This window comes from Crocodylus siamensis, chromosome 1 (assembly GCF_052110815.1).
Source record: "Crocodylus siamensis isolate JL-2025a chromosome 1, ASM5211081v1, whole genome shotgun sequence".
In the NCBI taxonomy this organism is placed as follows: Eukaryota; Metazoa; Chordata; order Crocodylia; family Crocodylidae; genus Crocodylus; species Crocodylus siamensis.
This window is the reverse complement of record NC_143395.1, coordinates 90,864,475-90,888,859: the sequence shown is the minus strand read 5'-3', so window position 1 is coordinate 90,888,859 and position 24,385 is coordinate 90,864,475. Positions and strand designations below refer to the sequence as shown.

Here is a 24,385-nt window from a genome sequence, read left to right as displayed (position 1 = left end):
GAATCTTCAGATTTGGATTCAGAGACAGTGATCCGAATCAACAAATAGTATCACTGTCCCCAATTCCGGACAAATCCAAATCAAATACAGCCTGTTTCGCACACCCCTAATAAAGAACTATTTGCAATAAAGAAGTAACAGTTTTGCAAGAGTCTGGGGCCTAGCCTTGTTGCTTTCCTAATGCACTAGGTTGTCCCTGCTGCCTTGTTCCTCCAGCCTCTTGGAGTGCCACTGTTTCAGGAAGACTTGCTTTGTCACACAGTCAGTGAGGACTTTGGAAAAATCTTTTTTTTTCTACATTTTCCCTTCAAAAATAAGATGCATGTCTTACTTGAAGGTGTGTCATACATGAGAAAATATGGTTAGGTGTTCAGCTACACACGTACATGCTAACAATTATTATATAAAGGTTATCATACTATATATAAAAATGAATTATAGGCACTGTGAAAGCTAAAAACAGCTATTAGTCTTATAGTTAATGTAAAGTTACATGCTTTGTTTCAAATTGAAGGCAAGTGCAAACATTGGAAAATGTGTTCCACTTCATTGGAGACCCAGCATTGAAACTTTGTAGGATACTTTGAGAAACTAGTTTGCTTCCAAATAGGGTATTCTAGGAAACCTAAAGTATAAAATGAAAGGAATCTTGAGTTTTTACCATTCCTTAAATCCTAGGTCCACTGCAACCACATAGACTGACATCCTATACCACGAACACCCTGCTAATAATTAGCTGTCACCCAAAATGGCAAGCAGATAAGTTTTCTATTCAAATGGTGTTTATTCCTTCTTGATATTTGCCATAAAAATTGGGTCCAGATTCTCTATTTTTTTTCTTCTGCTCTGGGGTATGACTAATACTAAGCACATTGTTCATGAGTAATATAAGAAATTTGAGACTTATTCTGGTGTTCAAACAGTTTCTAAGTATGGGCAGAATTCATTGCAGGAGTTGATAATTACAATATTATAAACATGATCTGTACAAATACATAAACTCTGGCAAAGAAATTCAGTGGCAGTAACTTCTTTTTTTTAAAGAAACTTCAATTTAAAAAAACAAACAAACTGTCCCTTGTTCCAGAATTGTTGAAGCTATTTCAGTTGATCACATGCAGCAGTACTACAAGTTGTCTCAATTTAAATCAACCTGTTTCAAAATGTATATTCATCTTAATGAACTTTTCTGTTTGTTTTAGTGACTTTCTAAAGAACGGTATACTCTCATTACTTACTAGAACAACTAAAACAAAGTTTCAGCTGACCAGAGTCTTTATACTAGATTTGGTACCATTTTTTGGAATTATTCTGGCACATGGCACGTTGTTCTGGGTGGGGTTGGGGAGCCTTGGGTCAGCACCTGAACTGGTCCCAGCAGCCTTATCTGGGGTAGTGGGTCTCCGGGAGCTGCAGTCTCGGCGATACTGCAGCAGAGAGCCTGGCTGGCAGCTGGAGTGTCTCTTGACTAACCAGGCTCTGGTTTTGGGTGGCATGCACTGCTGCAATGTGTGCCACCCCACCTTTTCTAGGCACAAGATTTTTTTACACTAGAATCTCTCGGTGCCAAACTGCCTGTGCTGCAAATTAGTAGAGTGGGGAACACTTGCATGTGCATACTACTACACGTGCTCGCTCATCTGGACGCTCCCTAAGAGGTATGTTATAACTGCATATATATATTTTTAAATGATTCTATTTTCAGGTTCTCATTTTACATTTTGCTGTGTCAGAAAATGGCACGTGGTATATGATAATGCTTATTTACTAGCTGACTTTTTGGTCATGATGTATGCCAAGCATGAATTGAGGTTGTTACTAGAATTTGATCCTAGAATGAGCTAAATGATAGTAGCTTCTGGAGCTTTGCACCCCATAGCACAGTTTCCCCCACAGGAACAAGTCCTGAGTGCAGTACATGATATTGTAATGTATTTATAGTGCTTGGACTCAAAAATTAGTTTATGTACCTGAATTGAGGCAACTTTGAATTTAGCACCACTCCCCAGTATTTAGATTTCATATATGAAAAATGTATACATTTTGTTGTAATATTCCATAAATAGAATTTATTGGAAGGTTGTCTTTAAATTTGCCTTCCCCAATGCCATAAGGCGGGGACAAATGGCCTATTCCCCACCTCTTGTCGCCTGCACCCTTTACTGTCCCCTCCAGTGCCTGCTGCTTTCCCCTGTGGTGCCTATGGGCTCTGCCCTTCCACCCTGCCCCCCAACTGCTTACTGTTGGTCCTGGTTCTGGCCCAGCAGTGCTGGGGGCGTGGGGACAAGGAGGCAGGAAGAAGGTTGTCCCTGTTGAATGGAGGGGGCATGAGGGGGCACTTCATCTTGGATTTGAGTAAATATGGCAGATGTTTTTCTCCTGGTCCTCCTTTCTTTATAAAAAAAAAAAAAGATGCAACCTGTTACTCAAAGTTTTTGATAGAGGCTCTTGGATTCACCTGGCTTTTTTTTATTTAAATGTTGACTGTTTAAATATTCTAAATAGTAAAAAATATTTAAATATAATTATAATATTTGTAAAATATATAACTTTGCATTGTTTTCAGATTTTATTTTAAATAGAAGATGAAAAACAATATTATTTTAAATGACTAAATTAAAAAATCTGAAATATTTAGATTTTTTTTATCAAACCTTATTTGTGCCTTCAAACAAGGTATGCTAGCTTGGTATGTGGTCAAGAGACATGCTTTCACAGACATTGGAATTTTGGCCCAGATTTTTACCCCCGGACTATTTGTGCAACTTCCAGTCAAACAGGCTACAAAACTGTTCTAAATGGGCAGCTAAAATTTACCCTAGCTTTGAGGAAGCCTTAATGAAAGGAACATATGAAGGGTGTGCCTTGGGAATGCCTGCCCCACAGTGAAGGAATAATTCCTTAACCCCATTTACTACCTGGAAGTAGCTACAGTAATTCTAACTTAAACTGGGAGTTAACTGTTAATTTTAACAAAATATGTGTTCTGGTCAATCTGACCTACTGTTTTTTAATATTACTTATCTTCACAGCCAACCTTGGTGGTGTCATTTAATTTGTTCATACTGTCTTATCTGACATGTTGTATATTACTTAAGTGGCATGTATGCATAGCATGTATAGGTAGGGTAAAAATGGGATTTTTTCATGAAACGTTTTTATTAGAAAATGTTTATGTATCAAAATCAGAACTTTTGATGGGAAAAACATTTAATACACAGTCAAAATGTAGCATCTAGAAATCTCAGAGTTGTCATTTTAGAGCAAGAGAGCAAAGGAGATCCCTGGAATTGCACGAGTATAACTGTCTGTATGTGTCTCTGCACATAGCAATGTAGAACAGTAGTGTTGTAGCTCTGATGATTAAGGGAATATGTGAGAAGCAAGTTTTCTTTGATAATACTTTTTTATTGGGCCAACTGTATAAGGAGAGATGTTAGACATGCTTTTGGGCATGACATTTTTCCTTACGTAATAAATGTAGAACAGATTATATTCCTGTTTTAATAAACACATTGACAGCATAAAATTGCCTGAAGCAAAGTGCTATGTAGATTACTGTAATTTTTTAGAAATATCTATGGTATGAGATAAAGAGCTTTTCAGCTCAAGTTCATAGATGCACATCCAACCCAGTTAATAATTTCCCTGGTTTGTTGTTTGGTGTCTGTGTAGAAGTCAGTGAAATGGGCTGTTGATTTCCTGTCCTCTTTTTCTAATGGCCATGGTCTTGTTCTAAACCTCAGAGGCTTAATTTTAAATTTTCATTCCCTGTGTCAATAGCAAGGGAAGAAAAACTCAATGGGCACAGGGACTGAATTTGCCTGCTACCAGGGAAGTGACACCTTTAGTATACCATGGAGGTAAACTGGCAAATGACACCTGCCCTCACATTATACTTGTTATGCTATGGAAAAGTAGAGAACTCTTTTATTGGAATAAGTGAAAATTATTTCTTTCTGCTGTTTATCTTGAACATTCTCTTCCTTCCTTCTCCACCTTCTCTAGCATTTTCATATATGGAATTATAACTTAGCCATCCTAATGCTTAACATACTGGGAAAATAGGACAAACCTTGCTGCCTATTACTCTTATACTACAGGTACATCATGAACTATTGCAATTTCAGTGAAATACTAAAATAATATAACATACGAGCAGGCAAAATCCAGCCCACCAAGCCATTCTATCTGGCCCATGGAGCCTCTAAAAAATTCAGTGAATTTAATATTTATTTACCCCAGCTCCCTGTCAAAGCTGACAGGAGCCAGGGGCAGTCGGACCCAGAGGGAGCCCTCAGCAGACTTCCAGACTTGAGCAGCCCAGCTCTGCCCACCCCCAGCCAGTTCCCTGCTTTTCTGCCCCTGCCCAGGTGGCTGTGGCTCCTGGTTGCATCACCAGAGCACGGGACCACACTGAGGGGAGAGGGGGTGAGTGAGTGAGTGTTCATAGGGTGAGTCCCACACACACACACCCCACCATACACATGCATCCATACCTCCTCTGGCACTGCACAACCCCAGCCACCCCCCACAATATACAAGCATAAGACTTCATTTTAAGCTATTGTGCAGTCATCTCTGTGTACACTACACAAACGCATGGAAATCAGGACAAAAATATTTTTTGAAATCAAATTAATGAATATTGTAGAGGTTTGATTTTTAGAATATAATTTGGTATTTTTCTGGTTCTGAGATGGCAAAACCCCTTGCCAAAAGAAGTACTTCAGGGAGCAAGGGGAGGGATTCCTGGTGACAAAGGTCAGGGGTTAGTGGGTGGGACTTCCAGTCCCAAGATGGTGACCAGGGGGTGGGGCACCTGTAAAGGGGCAGGGCTACCCATGCAGCCTTTGAGAGCTTGCTAAAACTCAGTAAGTGGCCCTCTGCCCAAAATAATTGCCTACCCCTGATTATAATAGCGAAGAGTTTTTTATCTTCACTGGTAGAAGTCGTATTTGATTTGTTTTGGAGAAGGAATGAAGCAGACCAGAAAGATGTGCCATTTATTGAGTAAAATCAATCATCCCTTGTTCAATTAGAAATAAATTTGTAGCAAGTTGTGCGGTTAAAATACAGATGCTTCTATAGCATCAGAATTTGTAATTCTCTCGATCTCTGGTAGTCACGTGGCGTATTATAGTGGAGAATGAATCTTAAATCGCTGTCGTCCTATACCTATGCAACACAGTGTCTTGAATTTCTTTCACTTTTCAAATATAAAAACTAAAGACTTGAGTTGCATGGTGCAACATACTTAAGAAAAATACTGTAGAAGTAATGTCTCCTGTCAGTGGTTACTTTACAGGGATCTTTTTGGAATAGGATATGACAGCCTGTTAGAAAAAGTAGAACCATCCAGTATCAGCATACCCAGGTTTCTATTAACAAGGGTCCTTTATCTGCACTGTACCTTCTGAAGTGTGGATTTTCCCAAATGCAAATCTTACTTCTCCTCTTTTGAATTCTCAAATTCCTAGGCATGATGTTCTTACTCTGACTATTTAACATCTTGTTTTCTATCTGTAATATACAATTATGTAACGCATCAAAAAGAGTTCATTGTAGTTTAAGGTTACATTCAAATTAAAAGTAATATAAATAGTTGATTTTTTTTATATACCTCATTTTCATTCTAGATAAAGCAATGTTATGTCAGATTTAAAACCCAAAGAATAAATTGGATCTTTGTGTTTTTGGTTTAAAATTGGCACCAATATAAATAAATTACTCTGTTGCCTTCTGACCGGAACTAATTCAGATACATTAGATAAAAAGTAGGTGTCTTTATCAAAAGCGTAGAGGACCATTTGTTTACTTGCTTTTAGCTTATATTCTGTGTGGGGAGAAATGTGAGAATTCTGAGATTTAAAAGCTGGATTTGAGACGCACGCACAAACTTAATTTTTCCAGATCTTACCGGGGAGACATCAAACCTGTTTCATATCTTCAAAATCAGATCCTCAAATAGCAATATTCTGTCTTTTCAGACTCAACATTTCTTTCTATTTTTTTCAAAAACTACTTTAAAGATCAATTGCATGAATTTAGTAGTTTATTTTGAGCTTAAGATGTTAATTTTCAGAATACACATCTGAAGTATTTAAATGAATGGTGTTGTTGGTGGATTTTTCATGTATAGGGAAATACCTGTGGAAATAAGCATACTAATGTCACAGGTAGCACTATGACTGGGTTTCTTTAAATGAGTTATTGTAAAATACACATAGGATTTTTCTATTAGAGCTTGGGCTCACAAAGGTAAATGAGGATGGGGATTTGCAGTATGTAAGTTGCTTTGAAGTTAGTATGCATGCTGTTCTCCTATAGACCTTTATGGCAAGGTAGTACCATGTATCATCATCGGCATGCATGTGGAGTACTCTGCGTCTTACAAATCTGTAACCTGCAGTACCTGGTTCATGTGCCCATAGCCTTATTGTGTGTTTATGCCCCCTTGCTTCAAATGTTGTATGCATTAGATCAGTGGTTTTCAACGTGTGACCCCCAAGCTGAATCTGGTTTGTGTGGCCTGTGGGTCTCCCCATAGGTTTGGAAATTTGGTAGTGACGGTGTGGTTGACAGCATTAATTGTTGCAGCTTCCAGAGCTGCAGCAGTTAGCAGTGCCACCATTCCCTTGCCACTGAATTTCCAGACCTGCAGGCAGTCCCATGTGCCAGCCTGGCCCCGTGCACTCAGCTGCACACTAAACTGTACCTGTGGATCAGTCCTGTGCACCAACCCCACGTGGGATCCAGACTGGCTCTGTGCCACTCAGCCAGCTTACAGGGCCAGAGGGTTGAGCGCCACTGGGTTAGACTATCCTAGTAGCCTGAGGAGGGGGAAAATAAAACAGAGGCAAATATTCAATGCAGAAAATTTTTTATAAACAATTTCCAGATGCCTTCCTCAAAAATAATTCCTCAAAAAATGATTTCTTGCATTCTTCTAATAAGAATCTTTTAATATGAAAAACATTATTTCAGTCAGCTGTGCTGCAGGGCAGAGCTCCCAACTGGTAGTTAAGTGAAGGGTTATGGGGAAATTCTTTATTTGGTAAGCTTTGTTTATTATTATTGATTATCAGATACTTCATTTCTCAGTTATTAAATAGGTAGTAGCTGTCTGGCTAAAGATTTATACTGCATTTTAGCTTTCATTCTAATAGTAACTGAAGTGATTTGTGTTGTAAACCAACCAATGTGAATATACTCTGCAGAATATTTTTACCTTGTGCAGCTTATTTGAAAAAGCTGCTAAGTTTGACTCCTTTTTTTCTTTCTAGGTCAGAAGACTTGTCTTCACATACACGGTATCTTTCCTTACCTCTATGTACCATATGATGGATACGGACAGCAGGCAGAACACTATCTTTGTCAAGTGGCATTCAGCATTGACAGAGCACTTAATGTGGCTTTAGGCAATCCATCTTCTACTGTTCAACATGTTTTCAAAGTATCGTTAGTGTCTGGAATGTAAGTATTACCTAGACTGTTATGTTTAATTGTTTTATAAATAAAAAGGGATGGTTTAACTGGCTTGGCATCAGGTGAGTCTACTGTCTCATTGAACTTGCCAGTACTTTCCCATACATAGGCATACACATGCGTGTATGGATCTAATAGCAACCTTGTTTGGAATCTAGTTTATTAAAATAACTCATTTTAATATCAAAAGAAATAAAAATGAGGCTTTTTCCATATTTTCTTCAATCCCTTGCTACTTTCAAGTGTTGTAGGTTGTTTTTTTTTTTTTTTTTTTTTTTAAACCTACATCCTGCTGCCTAGCATTTTCTAAAGCCTCTTAAGGCTTCTACCATTGTCACTCATGGAAAGAGGCTCCTTCCGTTTATTTGCATGGTGTGAAGAGCCCCAGCCCAGGTACTCTGTAGTTAGGGATCTACTTAAAGATTGCTGAGGCAAAAAAAAAAATTAGAGGTTGCTTTTAGTACCATTTTTGTCGTGAGAAATCCCGCCCCCCTTGCTGATTGGCCAAGGAGCCCTGGTGGCCCCACCCCTCCTTGCTGTTTGGTGGAGAGGTGCAGAGCTGCACAAAAGGCAGCCCTTTTGGCTAGTCAGTGGCAGAGGGAGGAGGCAGAACCCAACATCTTCATACTTCATCTCTTCCCCTTCATGTCGCTGGCTCCCTTATTCTCTTCTCCCTCTCCCCTCAGCTGCAATTTGAGTAGGTCCTTATCTATGATCTAGGCTCCTGCAGAAACTTAGGAAGTCTCTCCCCAGTTGGAAATCCCACCAGGCTACCATCACGCAAAGTTTAGACTTTCCTGCCATCTTGTACGTATGCATTATGATATTGTGATCATTTCATTAATGACTAATTTCTCACTGATTTGCGGAGTATGTCGATGTTTTTAGATACTTTTGTTCAATTAGTAATATATTATTTGTTGCTTTCTGTATCCTGTTCACACCCTGCTTGCAATACAGATTTGTTGCTCTTACAAACTTTCTTATGGCATGTACAGGGTACAGACAAATGTAACAGTTGTGTCCTTTGAAGTTGCTACCAGTGTAGGAAGTGTAGCAAAACTACTGTTTTTTCTTTCTGGGTACAAGTGAGAATTAGTTAACTAACTTCCATAGTTACCAAATTGTGCCAGTGTAACAGATTATTACAACTGACATGTGCTCCATGCAGCAGCTCTACCTCCCATTTTATAGCAGTTTTGTCCATACCTATAAGACTAGAGTGCTTCTCAAACAGTAATGTTTTCCAGCACCCTTTTGAGATGTAGTAGTGTTATCTGTATTTTATATGCAAGGGACTGAGGAACAGATGGTCAAAAATTTCCTCTAATTTTAGATACTGAATTTAAATAGGCTACAAACAAATGTCATTTTTGTGGTGGGATCATCATCTGTGCCAGGATATGTTCTGGTACAGCTGATGCAATTGATTTGGCAGAGAGAGAGGTCTCCTGGGGCCATTGTCCAATAGGATTTGGCCTCTGTTGCTCCCAGGGCTTCAGGGCCCAATCCTGTGGGCCACTGATCCTATGGAATCCCATACATTCCTTGTTCTGTGCTTGCAGCTGTGTGCCCCAGTAATTCCCCTGCTGGGAATCCCAGGGCATACATTTCACACTGAAGAGCAAGTGAACCCCATGTATATCCTGGTCTATGCTTATAGATGTGTGTCCCAGATATTCCGCTGCAGAGCGTCCAAAGGCACGCTTTTTGTTTTGCAGAGCAAAGGAATATGCTTGCCCTGCAGCATGAAACACACCCTGGAACCCCTGCAGGGGAGTACTCAAGGTACACATCTTGCAGGCATGGAGCAGGAACTCGTAGGATTCCCTGAGGTACCCCTGGATCGGGGCCAGGTACCCAGGGCATCTAGGATCAGGCCCCTGAAACACTAGGAACACCTGCCCAGAGCAGCTGCAAAGTGCAGTCAGTCCCAGGGCTGCCTGTGCTCTTGCGTCATAAATGAACAGACATCTGTTCCAAAAAGGTAGCACAAACTGTTTACTAGGAATCATTGTACCACCATATATGGGGCATGACAAGGGTCAGGAATGTCTGTTTCCTTAGGTTTTGTGCTGCCATAATTTTTTTTATGGTGGCACAAGGGCAACAACAATTTGCAGCCATAGTTTTTTATTTGTACAAAGAACTGCTCTTGCTGAACTGCAGTTACAAAACTGAACATTCAAGATTCTGGAAGGGAGTGTGCTATAGTGGCTGCCTGAAAGAGAGAGTCAGTTGGTTAATGGCCAGTTAACCAACTGAACCCTGCTGAATGCACCTCGTTGCCAAAAAAATCCTTAAATTAAAGAGGATTGTTCAGATGACCCAAGTGGAAATGAATTTGAACAGCATAAAATGAATAGATTATCATAGCAGAAGAGATGGGACATGGACAAGATAAAAGGGCAAAGATACGTGTCTCCTTTATGAAGCTTTTCTTTCTCTGCCTTCTTACTGGGGTGACTGAATGCAGAGGTAAGAAATTTGTTTCTTTCCAAGTCTGTTCCCAATATCAGGGTTTGAAAATCTAACCCTTACAGTCTAGGACAGCGGTACTCAATCTTTTTTGGCCATGCAGGCCAGATGGGCAGTGTTCAGTCCCTCTGTGGGTTGGATCCAGCTGATAGACCCAATCTAGCATGTGGGACAGGTCTGGCAGAGCCTGATTTAGGCCCACAGAATGGGTTGGAGGGCACCCCAGCTCCTGTCTGGCTGCATGGGGGGAAGAGGGTGTGATTGGGCCCTGATCTGGCCATGCAGGGCTTGAGAATTTGGGAGCGGGGAGGGGTGACAGTATTGGTTGACACTGTTCCCTGCTGCTATTCCCAATCTGTGGCGAGTCCTGCAGGCTGGATGCTGTGGCTTCCTTGGCCTGGGGTTGAGTACCACAGTCTAGGGTAAAAGTTGGAACTCTGGAGAGGCCTTGTTTGTCGGGTCCTTGAGAACCAATTTAAATCAGTTCCTTTGTAGTCCTTCGGATATGCCAATTTGACAAGATTTAACACTCTGGGAAAAGTTTTGTTGCTAAAAAGATTCCTTGTCTTCATCTAGCTTCCTATACACTGGATGGTGCTCACTACCCCATAAATTAAATTCTTTCTCAATCAAACATGCTTCACAAGCTAGCATACACTGCAGACTTCGTGTTTGCATATGCTCACTACATTCCAAAGGCTAGTGCTTTGTTTCTTGTGTCCATCTCAGAGACTTTAACATAACTATACAGTTGCAATATAGTAATATATGTAAATATATACTTTTTTTATGCAAGTCACAAAACATCAATATGCTCACAACTAAACCTATAGCATGCATTTTATGTGCATTAGACCGGGGTCAGCAGCATTTTTGGGCAGAGTGCCAAAAACGCCCGCAACCTCAACTTGTAAGATGTTGGTGTGCAAAGGGCAGACAGCAAGGGAGCCGTGAGGGGCCTGATCCTTGCTCTGGCACCGCAGCCCCAGCCCCTTTCCCGCTGTCGGCTCTGAGGTGTGCATGCACCCACCACCACCGCCAAGCTGGGCTCAAAAGCACAGCTGCTTGTAGCCTCCCAGCTGCCTGCCACAGTCGGTCCAGGCTACAGCCCATAGAACCTGGGCTGCATTGGCACAAGGATCAGGCCCGTTGTGGCTCCCAGTTGCACACCCCAAGGTGCATATGCCAAGCAAAATACCTTGCTACTACCTAACAAAAATATATTTTAGGTTGAAGTTGGGATTATGCAAAATGAGGCTATATTCATGGGAATTTCATGTTAAACAGTGCATTTGGAATAAAATGGTTTTTAGGGTGGCAGGATATGTATTTTAGTTATCCTGTGTGTTTATCCTTAATGGCAATTTCTGAATTTTTAACAAGTGTTAAGCTTGCTCAAATGCTAAATCCCTTCAGCAATTCTAACAGCTTAATATTTGTTTTGGTGTTTTTTTTGTTTTGTTTTTTTTTTTACTGCCATAGGCCTTTTTATGGTTATCATGAAAAGGAGAGACGGTTTATGAAGATCTATCTCTATGATCCTGCAATGGTGAAAAGGTAAAATAAATCCCTCTGTAACTCTCCCTCTGCTGTATGAACACATTCCATGCCTTCTTAGGAAGTAATTTTAAACTAAAACAGTGGTACTAATTTTGATCCCTTGTAACAAAATACGTCTCCATAGTCTTACTTAAGGAATAGCTTAATGTAAGGGACCTGAAATATGGCTGTGGTTAGTAGTCTGCAGTTTAAAAACAGGGTAAAATCACTGAGGCTGTAACTCTTAAATCAATGAATTTTTAAAATGGGAATGAGTGTTAGTAATCTTTCAGATATTATGTGATGCATTTAAGATGTTACAAACTTTCATATTGATAACTGAATTTAAAATGTTTTTGAAAAATCAGGTAACTTGACATGAATTCTTAATCTAATATCAAGGTGAGATTAACTGTACAAATCTGCAAATTCTGTGTTTATACCTGAGTAACACAGGTATAAACACAGAAACTAAAAGCCCTTGGATGTATGTAGCATTTATATAATTATATTACTTTTGCAAAAGCTTTAATTATGATCAGAAAATTATCCAACCAGTATTTACATGGTGCAAATAGTCTAATAGAATTTTGCAAGGTTTCTGCAGGTGTTGTATAACTATTATATCTGCTACGGGAATGTGCATTGCAATTTTTGTTTATTCATATTTGAATTGTACTATTATTTTGCCATAGTTCCTTCCATTAATGTCCCAGTTTTGGTTTCTGGAAATAACATTTTATTGTTTTTTGTAGTCTTAATAAATGTACCCAACACATTTGAATAGATGTAATTCTTGCATTCGGATAAGTTAAGCACATACTTATTATTATTCAGATAAATGTATGGTACTTTTAATATGCAGATAGTTAAAGATCAGTTTGTATGCAGGTATATCGTGCTTCGCAATGGTTGCTTTATTAAAAATCGTTGTTTGTATGTAACAGATTAAAAAAGAATCTACATGTTTTTAAAATGGCAAAGGAAACTGGGGAGACTTTCAAGGACACAGAATGTTTACAGATATGCTTCAGTGGTGGGGGTGGGGGGGTGTGTGTGTGTGTGTGTGTGTGTGTGTGTTGGGGGTGGGGGTATTAAGTAGAGCAGCTCCAAGAGCCAAGCCCCCCTGCTGCCATTCTTTAGTGCAGGGATGCTGATACACGTGATGCTGGAGCACAGTAATTACCACACTCCAGCAGACTTGATTCATGTGCTGGAGTATTTGCCCCTTGCTGCAAACAGGATGAGTGCCTGCTGCTGTTTCATAAAAAACATTGGAGCAGCTTTGCTGCATTTCTTTAGAAACCTCCAGGTCCATAAAGCCACTGAAATCAGATTTCCCTGTGGCTCTTAGGTCAGACGCTAGGACTGCTGCTTTGTGGTATATTAGTTCTGTAGCATTATTTTTATAACTGTAAGTAACTTTGTGCTTGCTTTCAGATGCTGGGTGTTTGGTTGTTGTTGTTATAACGGACCAATTTCATTAAGAAAATCTGTTAAATCAAAAATTAGTAAGAAGTTGGTAGCTTTAATGTTGTTGCCAAAATGAAATGGAAAACTTTTAAATTTATGTATTGGAATTGGAATTGATAAAGCAAATTACTTTTCAATATAGTCTAATTTGTTTTAATTTTAGAGTATGTGAGCTGCTGCAAGGTGGAGCCATAATGAATAAATCTTACCAGCCTCATGAAGCCCATATTCCCTACCTCCTTCAACTCTTTATAGACTACAACCTGTATGGAATGAATTTAATAAACCTGGCTGCTGTCAAATTCAGAAAGGCAAGGAGAAAAAGTAAGGTGTTTATTTCTCAAAACCAAAGAATTTGTTCTGTAGGTTTGAACCACCATTTTCAAACAGCACACCATTAACCAGCATACAGAAGTCATTTAAAGCACTGTATGTTGCTGAAATGCTGTAAAATACAGTGTTTCAAATTTTAATACCTCAATTTAACAAGGGTTAATTTAAAGTGTTGTACCTATTTTTAAAGTGCTGTAAAGTTGTGCACTTCTGTTAAGTCACGGCAGTAAAGCGCTTTAAATAGCAGGGGAGAAAAACTTCTGTACACACCTTTTAGATGTCAGATTTTGCCATAGTTTAGATTGAGTTAATTGTGCCATGCATCTATTACTTTAATATTTTTGCCTTCTCTGTCAGAGTCTTCCTTTGGCTCATGCTTGTTGCGCTTATTCTTATGCATGTCCAGAGCTCAAGGAGAAGAGCAGAAGAGGAAATGGACACTTAAAATGTGTAATCTGTTACATAAATGTCCAAACAGACATGGGTGAATCTAGGCTTTTCAAAAGGGGATGCAGATAATTTGTTACATTTATCACGTAGAACATGATACATATTTTTCTCCAGTTTCATAGTTATTAGGACTTGGAAGGGACCTTACAGATCAGCGAGTCCAGGCCCCCTGCACTTGGGCAGGAAAGACTGGGTTCAGATGACCCCAGCAAGAGGAGCTAAAAGCTTTACTGATTATGCTGGTAGCCTAACACTGTATTATTCAGTTAAAGATCAAAGCAAAAATAAATAAAAGCATCAGAATGTTCACTAATTTACTAGGTTATATATAAAGTTTAAAAAGCACAAGAAAGTAGGCCAAAATGGTCGTTGTAGTCAAAAGATAGTGTCTTTAGTCCTATAGTCCTTATAGTCAAATTTTGTAAAACGGAATCTAGTTGTCTGGAGTGTTTTCACAGTGCTTGCAATACTTCGCTGTCAGTCATTTCCACACCTGAGTTATGATTACTGCACCTGAGTTAAAGTTTTCAGCTAGAGCTAAAAGTAGCCTGTAGGCTATAAAATAGAAGAGATACATTACCAGGAATGGCTATTGGACAGCAAAATTGAAGAAAGTATAGTTTAAATAGTGGAACTACAAAACCATTACAAATGAGAGAGTATGGTTAACACTTATGGAATGAAGCGACCTTAGCAGGAATCAGGTAGAATATAATGAGCCATGAAGTCAGTTGAGTCTCTCTTAGCATTGCCTGAATAGAAATGCCACTGCCCCTCCCAGGCAGTTGGTTTTAAAGTTTGGGTGGAGCAGGAATCAAAGGGAAGTGCAACTGTACCACTGCATTCCCACATCCCCAACACCCCAATCTGGCCTGCAAATAGGTATGTTACCTTTGCTTGCAGTTTAATTATTAAGTCACTAGAGTTTTATATACCTGGTCTCTGGCCAGAAGTTGTAAAATAAATCTTTTCATCTTCAGCTTGTATCACAGTGATCCTTAGTTGAGGAATTTGTCAGAGGATGGTTGATTAATTTCATTAAGTTAAATGTTTCAGCATTTGATCTGCCACTTCTGCTCAGTCAAAAGTCATTCTTTACTGTAGTGTCACATTCATGAAGTTTATAGCTAGTTTATCTAAATTCACTGACAAACAACTTTTTAATTTAAAAATGTTTCTCATTATAGTAGGCAGACGAGGTTCTTTGGGTAAATCTGATATCTTTTATTAAACAAACTCAAATAGTTGGAAAAACTCTTCTTTGCAAACTTTTGGTTATAAATACATTTCGTAAAGAAGCATTTTTCCAACCATTTGAGTTAATTTAACAAGAAATACCAGACTTACCCAAAGAAGCTTGTCTGCCTATGTCCTTAGATCCACATGACTACGACCTGTACCCCTATCTAAGTATACTACTGTTTGCTGCAACCTGAAATTCGAAACACAAAATGTGAGCAAGGAAGGCATATTTGATTTCCACACGAAAAATCAGTTTGGCATGTAATACTTCTGCGTAATATCTAATTGTAACATCATATTTCACAAGTAATTAGTCCATGCTGTGAATTTGAGTGCCTTTTTAGTGTTGTGATGTGAATGGGGAATTAGGAGAAATAAAATGGCTGAGATACTGTTCCCATTTAGAAAAATAACAACCATCATTCATTAGGCTACTTAAACAAAAATGAAATTAATATAAATAAATATGTATAGCAACAAAACAAGAATTAAAATGCGTAGTTACAAGTTATTTCCATAATAGTATGTCTTTAACTTTTTTCTTTTTCCTTTCTATACACATGCAAGCACTTGCACAAAAAATCAATTGTGAAGTGTCAGTTACTCATCTTTTTAAAAAAAATATTGAGAGAGCTTTGGGAAATTTTCCATTCTCATCAATAAGCCCATATCCTTGCTGTTGTTCTTGTGAATGGAGCAGTGGGAAGAGAGAAACCAAGTTGAGAAGAGGGGCTCTTCAAAGGGAAGGGGTTTGGCAAGAAGCAGGATCAGAGGCACCTGTAACTTTTCCAAGTCTCTCAGAGGTAGAAGCACAGGTTGTAGAGAATATTTTGTTTTTTCCTTTCTTCATTGCCAGAGAGATGCCTATCTGGATGTGGGAAAGATAGTGAAGAAAGCAACTTTTCAAGTGCTTTGTTTAGCTTGTAGGTGACCTAGGAAAGTTTGCTGGTTGTCATTAGCTGTGGAAACCATTCATCTGGGACCTTATTTTTTCTGTCCCTTGCTGCAGACAGGGTCAGTGCCTCTTTTGTCTACCGAGTTTCCCTTTTTAATGAATCCATTCAAGGGGACAGTGAAAAGGCTGTGTCTTGTCTTGTTTCTCCTGTACTACTCTTCCACTGTTAAATGTCAGAGATCCTTTCTTGAATGGGGTTAGGACAGGAGAGGAATGTGAGGTTAATCAAATGCAGCATATACTTCTTTCTTCCCTGGGAGACTATGTTGAAAAGGTTCTCCTGGAAGGGAGTGATTATATTAGTTCTCTTTCCAAGTATGCATGATAAAACAATATAGACTATTTCCAAAGACAAGCCACTGCTGTGTAAGAAGTAGGTAGAATTTTAGAAACTGTAAAAGGTAGGTATATGATATTGAGAATACTGTGTCCTCAGCCCCTGCCTGCCTATATAGGAAGAAGCAGGAATACCTGTTTCCTCTTTCCTACTGCTGCATTGTCCATCTGAGCCTCCTACTATGAACCCACTGAAGATCTTTTGCCTGGCCAGGTGCTTTTGGAGCCCCTCAAAACAGCAGTGTTCAGTCCAGGAATGGGGAGAAGACCATTAGTTTGAATGTCAAATCTCCACAAACAAATTTGTGTGCATGAAAACACACATGACTGGAGCAGTGTTTCATGGTGGGGAGGCATGAACGTGGATTTAGTTTTAAAGAGAATAAAATAAGTATTCACATTCATCTTAATGCCCAAGGATCTGACTTTTTTTTTTTAACCTCTTGGGTAATTAATATATCTTTGATAATATAGGAAAGATTTTGATTTTGGTGTTTCTTGTTGCAAGGTAAATATTAAATGCAAAAAAAAATCACAGTGACTTGTGACACGAGCTTATAGATGTTGAGAGGATCCAAAGTTCTAATTCATCTTAACTATAAGGGTAGGAAACCTGACTAATCTTTAGAATGTATTTTTGCTGTTGCCAGGCTCTTTTCTTCTTTTGTACTTCCTGTGTGCACTTCATCTTCCCTTCCTGTGGAGAGTTATGGTCCAGAAGGAAACCACAGGGGAGGTAGTAAATCTTCAGAGGGGACTTACCCAGCATGACCCTGGAGCACTTTCTTAAACCAAGATCTCTGAGCAAACTTACAGTCTTTTATCCGCAGGTCAGACAGCAGCTGCTTTCCCTGTGGGTTTCCACTTTTGCTGCTACTGCATCTGGAATACATTGTATTCTCTTTCAGTTCAGGGAATAAAGAAGAAGAAAAACGCTAAGTAATGTTTTGAGTGTTTATTTTGTATGTAAATTCTATTGGGATCTGAGCTGAGGCCCCAGACATTTGGGAATCCTTTGAGATTTGAGTTTAGTTCAGAGATGACAAATAATTTCCCTTGAAGCTGACTTAAAAAGAAAAAAAAGAGTGTAGGAAAATACATAACTAACACAGCAACTGAGTATTCACAACATACTTTAACAATATTAGTTTTCTTTTTTTAATGCCCACATAAAATTGTGCATAGTGTATAGAAAGTTAGCTGTAGCCTAGAGTTGTGTAGTTACTTTTAGAAGCATGTCACACATCACACTTCTTTCAAAACATTTGGCCTAATAGTACAAAATAATCTTTTAATGAGAAAAATAGTCAACTAAAACATGAAAGAATTGATAAACTAAGTAATTTCATTATTTTTCTGTTCTTAGGTAATGCATCAAGTATAATTGGATGTTACAAAAAGTGGGTGCCAGAAAATTCCATCATGAGAACATTTTTTCGATGGGAAGAAGATGAAATACCAAGGTCAGCATGTCTCAATCAGATTTTTTTTTAAGTATGACAGTACAAGTAGAAACTCTCTCTGTGTGTGTATTCTCTCTCTCGTGAACATGAGTTATCAGTATTTCATTTAAATATCTCATCGTTCTATTTTCCTGCATACAGAAAGTTGCAGTGTAGGTAATCATAATTTTATTTTACTGTGGTCTTTGAGAAATTGAGAAATACTCATTTTCACATCACTGACTGTTTTTCAGGATTTTTTTTTTTTTACTTGGTTGTAAAAACTCCTTTGTATTATTGGTCTAGGTTATGGAAGGCTGATTATGGATGTACCACTCCCATTTTGACATTATAAACACCTGAGACTTTGTGACTTAGAATATTGAAGATGAACAAAGAATGTATTCATTAGAAAGTTCCTTTTCCCTTTCCATGCCACCTGCAGTACTAGTCTAGCAATGAACTTGGACACTCACCTTGACCTCTACTCTTCTAGTTAACAAACTTTAACATGTTTTGATCAAGCTGGTTGTGTTAGGAAGTTTTTCTGTTCTGAGTAGTTTCCACACTGAATCGGTCCTGTCTCGTATGCCAAGGAAAACAGTGTCTTGGCAGACTCTTTGAGTACACTGTACACATAGCAGTGCAGTTATATTGAGTTACATGTTATGCCAGTGGAGTAAATCCTAGTTAAGTATCTTCAGAAAGAATATTACTTATTGTTTCCAATCCTGTAAGTGTTTTCAGTCTCATTCATTTGGGAGGTTTTTCTGTGGGGGAGGGTAGATTTAGTGTGGGGGTGCCTGAACTAGTGTGGATACTAGTGTGAAAAGCTGTCTAGCAGTAGCCACAAAACACTCAGACATGGTGGTTAACATTGTGCATCTGACACCGATTATATCTGCAATTCTTGCTTTCCAAATCAGTGTCTCAGGAATGTGATGCAATTTGTAGTCTTGTTCCTGCAAACCTCACGTAGCGTGTGGTGGTAAAACTAGTTGTTAGTGCATCACAATTCCCTGGCTGTTCAGACCATTCAAATTGTTTCTAATTTTTATGCCTTTGTATGTGTTTACCTGCCTGCAGTTTTTACAGTACTTTAAAAAATCTAGGCCTATGCAGCTGGCATAGCATTCCTTCATAATCTCTCCATATAATGTGTTTTGGCTACTTTACACACAGCCAACAGTTTTCCCTCATTGGAGCTTCATTTGGAAAAGGGAGGCATGCAGTCACTTATACACCCCTGACCTGACATCTACAATTTTGTCCATTGTCTAAGGTAGGATGAGGTGGGAGCTGTTCAGTACTGCTGTGCTCCCATAAATGTAAATTATACAGAAGTTACTGAAAGAACCAATCATTATTTACCAGTAACTGGGGTCCAAGATTACATATGTATTCTCTACTGGCCTTTTTCACTGTTTTGAAGTAATAGGGTAACATTTTCTGAATGAGTTAAAGGACCTGAAAGAAAGTTTTGGGCTTCTCTACCTTTTAATGTCCTTTTGAGCCTTTTGTGAAGCGAGGGGAAGAATGGCATTGGCCCCAATGGACACTGCTTACCAAAAGCTTGTGGTGCAGATGGCTTGATCCTCCGTAACGTAAACATTCAGAGACTCCTCTTTAAAAAAATTTTAACTCCCCAGAAGTTCAGTTTTTAATCTAAAATGAATGACTTAGTTGTAGTGACAGAACATTTTAAGATAATTATGCATGCATACACTCTTGTCTCACCTGTCTTTATGAAAGCATTTTGGGTCCATGTTCTCACTATTTATATTCCTTATTCCTTGGAGAATGCTGTTTTTAGAACTAATCCATCTTATTTTGTCAGTGTCATCTTGGATATGTTCTATATCTGTCTTTGGAGAATGCCATTTTAAAGTCCAGGTCGTCTTATCTTGCCACAGGCCCAACACTTGTCAACAGAATTATGGTGGTAAAATAACAAAGTTCTTTCAGAAAGGAGTGTTTCAGGAATTCTTCGTCTTAATAACTGGCTGTTTCATGGTAAATCTAAGTCTTTTTGTCAATCTGTCAACAAGCTTTAGTTCAGAGAAAGAGAGCTAGAGGTAATAATGGCTCCATTCGTGAATTTGTGAATAAATTATTTACAAATTTAAAAATTATGTTATTTGGCTTTAGAGGATACTGTTCAGCCAATCATCTTTAGTATTAACTTTACCTCAAAGAATAGTTTCCTTTCCATTTTTAGATAGACTTTGGCAATGAGCAGTATCAGTTTGTTCTTATCCTTCTTTGTGCCAATTAATTTCCGAGCAAGCTAACAGGCTGTATCATATCCTGTGAAGTAGTTCAGGTTTCCACATGATCTTCCTCCAAATCTATCGGTGGTAGATAAAGGCAAGAATGTCCACAGCCGAGTTCACATCCAAGTTAGATTGGTTAAAAAAAAAAAAAAATTCACTCAATGATCGGGAGAATATTTTTATTCTGCCTCCTTCAATCTGCTGGTAGCAAATTACCAAGCATTGATATCATTGTACGTTTTCACTTATGGAAAAAAATGTTGCTTACAAAAATGTTCCAAGAGGACCCCAATATAAGTTAGAAAATGCTCAAATAATGGTAGTTTTAGACAACTGGTTCTCAACCAGGGTACCAGAAGATCTTTTGGATGGGTGCCTCAAGGTATGATATAAACGCAGGCTCAGCCTCATCCCTGTCTGGCTGCTGCTCTGAATTGAACAAGAGGTGCCTTAATTTTAAAAAAGGTTAAGAACTACTGTTTTAGATGGTTGCAAAAAATGCACTCAAAGCTTCATTTAAATGTTTCTGAAGGTTGGTGCATCTGTAACATTTCTCTGCAGACATACTTAGTTAAGATCTTCAGCTCTTTCTCACATGCTTAATACTAGAGCAGAAGATTCTGTTCTGTCTCTGAAAAAGATAAATTTAGTACCAGGACAGATAGAGAACTTTTAAATCTACTGGAAGATCTTGGTCATTTTCCCCTCTGAGTAAGGACTTTTTTTTTTCAGGCACCAGAGGCAGTTTTATTTCTGATCCTCATTGCTGTCTTATTACATCAAGGCCTTGACAATAACTACAAGAAACCACCTTTCACTCAGCAGAAGAGAGATTTTTTCAAGGCTCAGATGATGGCAAAGCATCCTTCATCTCTGTTTTCTCTTAGTTCAGGTCAGGAGCAGCAAATCAGAATTTGTCAACTTACTAATCCCACCACCTTTTTGGAGACCAGCACTCTCACTTCATGGATGCATGGAGCTTTCTCCTTTCAGAAAAAGATTTGGAAAGTAATTAAAAACACCTGTCATCTAGTTTGAAACTGGACTCCCCCCAATCCCATCTATGTTCTACTGAGGAACACTTCTTATAGCCTGCTAAAATCATCAATAGTCTTCAGATACTTTCAGGAGTAATAGAGGGTTCAGTGGACTTTATAACCCGGGGCTTTTACTTCAGGTATTAGCTAATATAATTGAAGACTGGATCAGAGACCAATATTAGATGTAATGACTAGTGACTACATCTGGAAGTGCTGGTTTCACGTGTTGCTCTCACTTCTTATCCCTTCCCTTTCTACATTGCAACTCATGATCTGAAGGAGGCATACCATTTTTATTATAGACAGCATGCCCTAAAATAAAATGCACCTTGTTTCTGAAAGGCAGAATGAAGAAGGAAAAATGTTTCCAGATTATGATAGTATAGAGCAGGGATAGACCCTAATCTTCAGCTAACTCACCCTCCCTTTTCTGTTTCACTAAAGGTGAAACCCTGGCTGTTTCTGAAGATTGGTTCTTTTCTGAACCATGGAAGCCAAAGAGTGTCCAAGTCTGTGAAATAGGAGGAGAGAGACTGGGAGCAGCTAGCAGATGGCAAAATTTCCCTAAGAAAGGTTAGCTCAAATAGTGGAACATCAAGACCATTAAAAAAGAAGAAATGATAGTTAACACCTCTGGAGTAAAAAAACAATGAGACATTAAATCAATTGTTTCTTTCAGTTGATTGAACTGTAATGCAACAGCTGCTGTGAAACAGGAGTCAAAGCAGTGAGCTTCTCTCCCATCGAGAAAATCGGCTTCCCTGCTTCATACATCCACCCAAGTTTTAAGGGGTGGCTTACTTTTTGGGGCGGGGGGGATGGTGCATGGTATATGCAAGGAAATATGGCTCTAAGACCCTGAACTGTAGGGACATACACTTAGAATCATTTCCTGACCTTTTGGTCTTTCCACTACTCCCAAGGTTTTATTAAATGCTTTTTCTGTAATGGCTTTCTTTTAAGGTATTGGGGTATTTTTGTGTACCAAACTGGGCAGTGGATTCTCATAATCTCTCCAAAGAAGGTCCCTGTAAAGCGGGAGTGTCTGATGCATCCTCCTCCCTCTTTCCCAGCATACCTGATCTGGCAACCATTACAGCTGCATGCAGCATGGATCCTGGAGTGGTTGGAACAAGCGCCACATGTAGTGTAATTTGACCAGAACACCAGCCAAGCTGCATGTGACAGCTGCCCTGGCCAGACTGTGCCACATGTGGTGCTTGTTCTGGGATGCATGTCTTGTGCAGGAGCCAGCCCAGCTGATCCAGGACCCACACTGCACACAGTGCTTGCATGCGCCCCATGCAGCACAGATCCCAAACTGGTTGGAGCAGATGCCATGTGCAGTGCAGTCCTGGAACTGCTGGGGTGGCCACCAGGTGCAACATGGCCACTTAAGCTGGACTACAGCACACACAGTCCCCATTCTGATGCCTAGGATCCATGCCACATGCAGCGCAGGTCCCGAACTGACTGGAGAAGGAACCAGATCACACATGTCTGCGGTTGGGGAGGGGGTCTGTTAACTCAATCCAGCCCGTGGACTGGCCCTACACTACTCGCCTAGCCCACAGGGCCAGATGAGTTTGACACCTCTTCTGTAAAGCATGCTCTGTCAACAGACCGCTGAGAAACCTGAAAAAAGCTCTGTTCAGAGTGGTTTTTAACTCCTAAGAAGGCAGAATATTGTTTTGGCAGTGAGTGTACTGAAGCTTTGTTCTTTTCTACAAATAAATGTTTCAAAATTTGTCCCAAAATTATGATTTTTCTTGAATCTTAGGCTGGGTCAGAATGACTGCTCTTAGGCTGAAGTTCTGTGCCACCCACTGCTGATCTCTTAACAAGCTATTGTCTGTCTTGGGGTGGGGGGTGGGGCTTTCTTCACTGTCCTGGTAGGCATGTCAAGAGAATATTTTAAGGTAATGTCATTTAATCTGCCCACTCTATCTCTGAGGGTCACTCAGTTTTTCCAAGTGTAGATGAGGGGCCAGTGTTGAGAATATTTTGTTAGTTTGAGCCCATTGGAGGCAATTGAGAAAAGACCTTACTTAATAACAGGAGCATCTGGTTTCTAGGCAGCCAGGAATTGTTGCCTGCACAGGCTGTACCAGAGGGGTCTGCACACCCCACAGGCTGGAGTAGTACGAGCCATCGGTTCTACAGACTGCTGCTGCAATGCAGTCCCCCCCACCACACTGCACTGCTGCCCCTTCAGGCAGATGCAGGAAGCAGAAACTAGAGGAGCTCCCAGGTGTTGCTGTGGCCAGAACAATAAAGGAAGCAGCAGACAGGTCGGAGTCTGGGGGCTGCAGGTAGCCCTGCTTTACAACATGTTGGAGTTGAGGGTTTTCCTGCTAGCTTTCAGGTCAGTCTTCCTATAACTAGAACAAAGATATGTGAAGTGGAAACACTTGCACCCATCCCCCCCATGTATTCCAGCCATGGGTCAGATTTATAATGTTTACTATCTAAAGGTTTATAATTGTCTATTCTGACTTTTCTGCATAACATAAACTGTAGATAAGCTTGGCAGGATTTGATTTTTATCAGTAAACTTCAATAAACATTGAGCTCACCTCATACAGACCAATGAAAAAAATATTTCCATCAGTAATAAAAGAAATTTATAGAAAGAGGACATAAAAACAGGCTGTTGCTGTAGTGCCTGGGCAGGCTCCTACTGAGTAGCGGCTGAAAGGGAGGTAGGGGGTGGGGAAGCAGGCTGGGCATCAGTCTTATGTCCCCAGTTTGATGCCTGCAGGATGCTAGGCAGCTAGGCTTGTCCTTGCAGGAGCCACTGGTATACTAAAACTGGATGTACTGTACCCATAGTGGTCTCAGTAATGCCAGTTACAGAGTAAGTAATACCTTTGTTCTGCTTCTCGGTATCCTCCTACTTATACCCAAGATTCCACTTGCCTTTTTAGTCTCCAAGTAACTTTGAAACTTCATATTCAGTTAACCGTCCATCATAAACATTCTCCTTTTCAGTCACTTCTTCCAGAATATTATCCCCAATTCTTGGAATTTGACCTATACTCTTGTTTTATAGATGTTTGGCCTCAAATTTAGCTTTGTTAAAACAATTTCACATGTAGTTCATTCCACTCTTGAAAACTGATCTGCCCGTATAGCTATTTTAGAACCTCACTTTTTTTATATAGTCTTCAAAGTCAGCCAGTAATAATTTTGTGTCCTTTCAGATCACTGACAGTAAACAGCACCCCCACCTACCCATCCACATGCCACTTCTTCTGTCTTCCTACCCCTGCTGTGTAGTAGGTGATTCATGATGGACCACACAAGCATAGATGCCATGTGGGGTCTATGGAGCTC

General features: G+C 39.5%; 1 protein-coding gene across 1 annotated transcript in view; it reads left to right on the top strand.

Moving 5' to 3' along the window:
• REV3L (REV3 like, DNA directed polymerase zeta catalytic subunit) overlaps nucleotides 1-24,385 on the top strand; it is a 209,912-nt gene that overhangs the window by 81,444 nt on the left and 104,083 nt on the right. Inside the window, exons 2-5 of the mRNA XM_090038057.1 lie at nucleotides 7,287-7,476; nucleotides 11,449-11,523; nucleotides 13,142-13,302; nucleotides 17,661-17,757. Of these exons, the coding sequence (XP_089894183.1) occupies nucleotides 7,287-7,476; nucleotides 11,449-11,523; nucleotides 13,142-13,302; nucleotides 17,661-17,757 (523 nt within the window). The remainder of the gene's footprint in view (nucleotides 1-7,286; nucleotides 7,477-11,448; nucleotides 11,524-13,141; nucleotides 13,303-17,660; nucleotides 17,758-24,385) is intronic.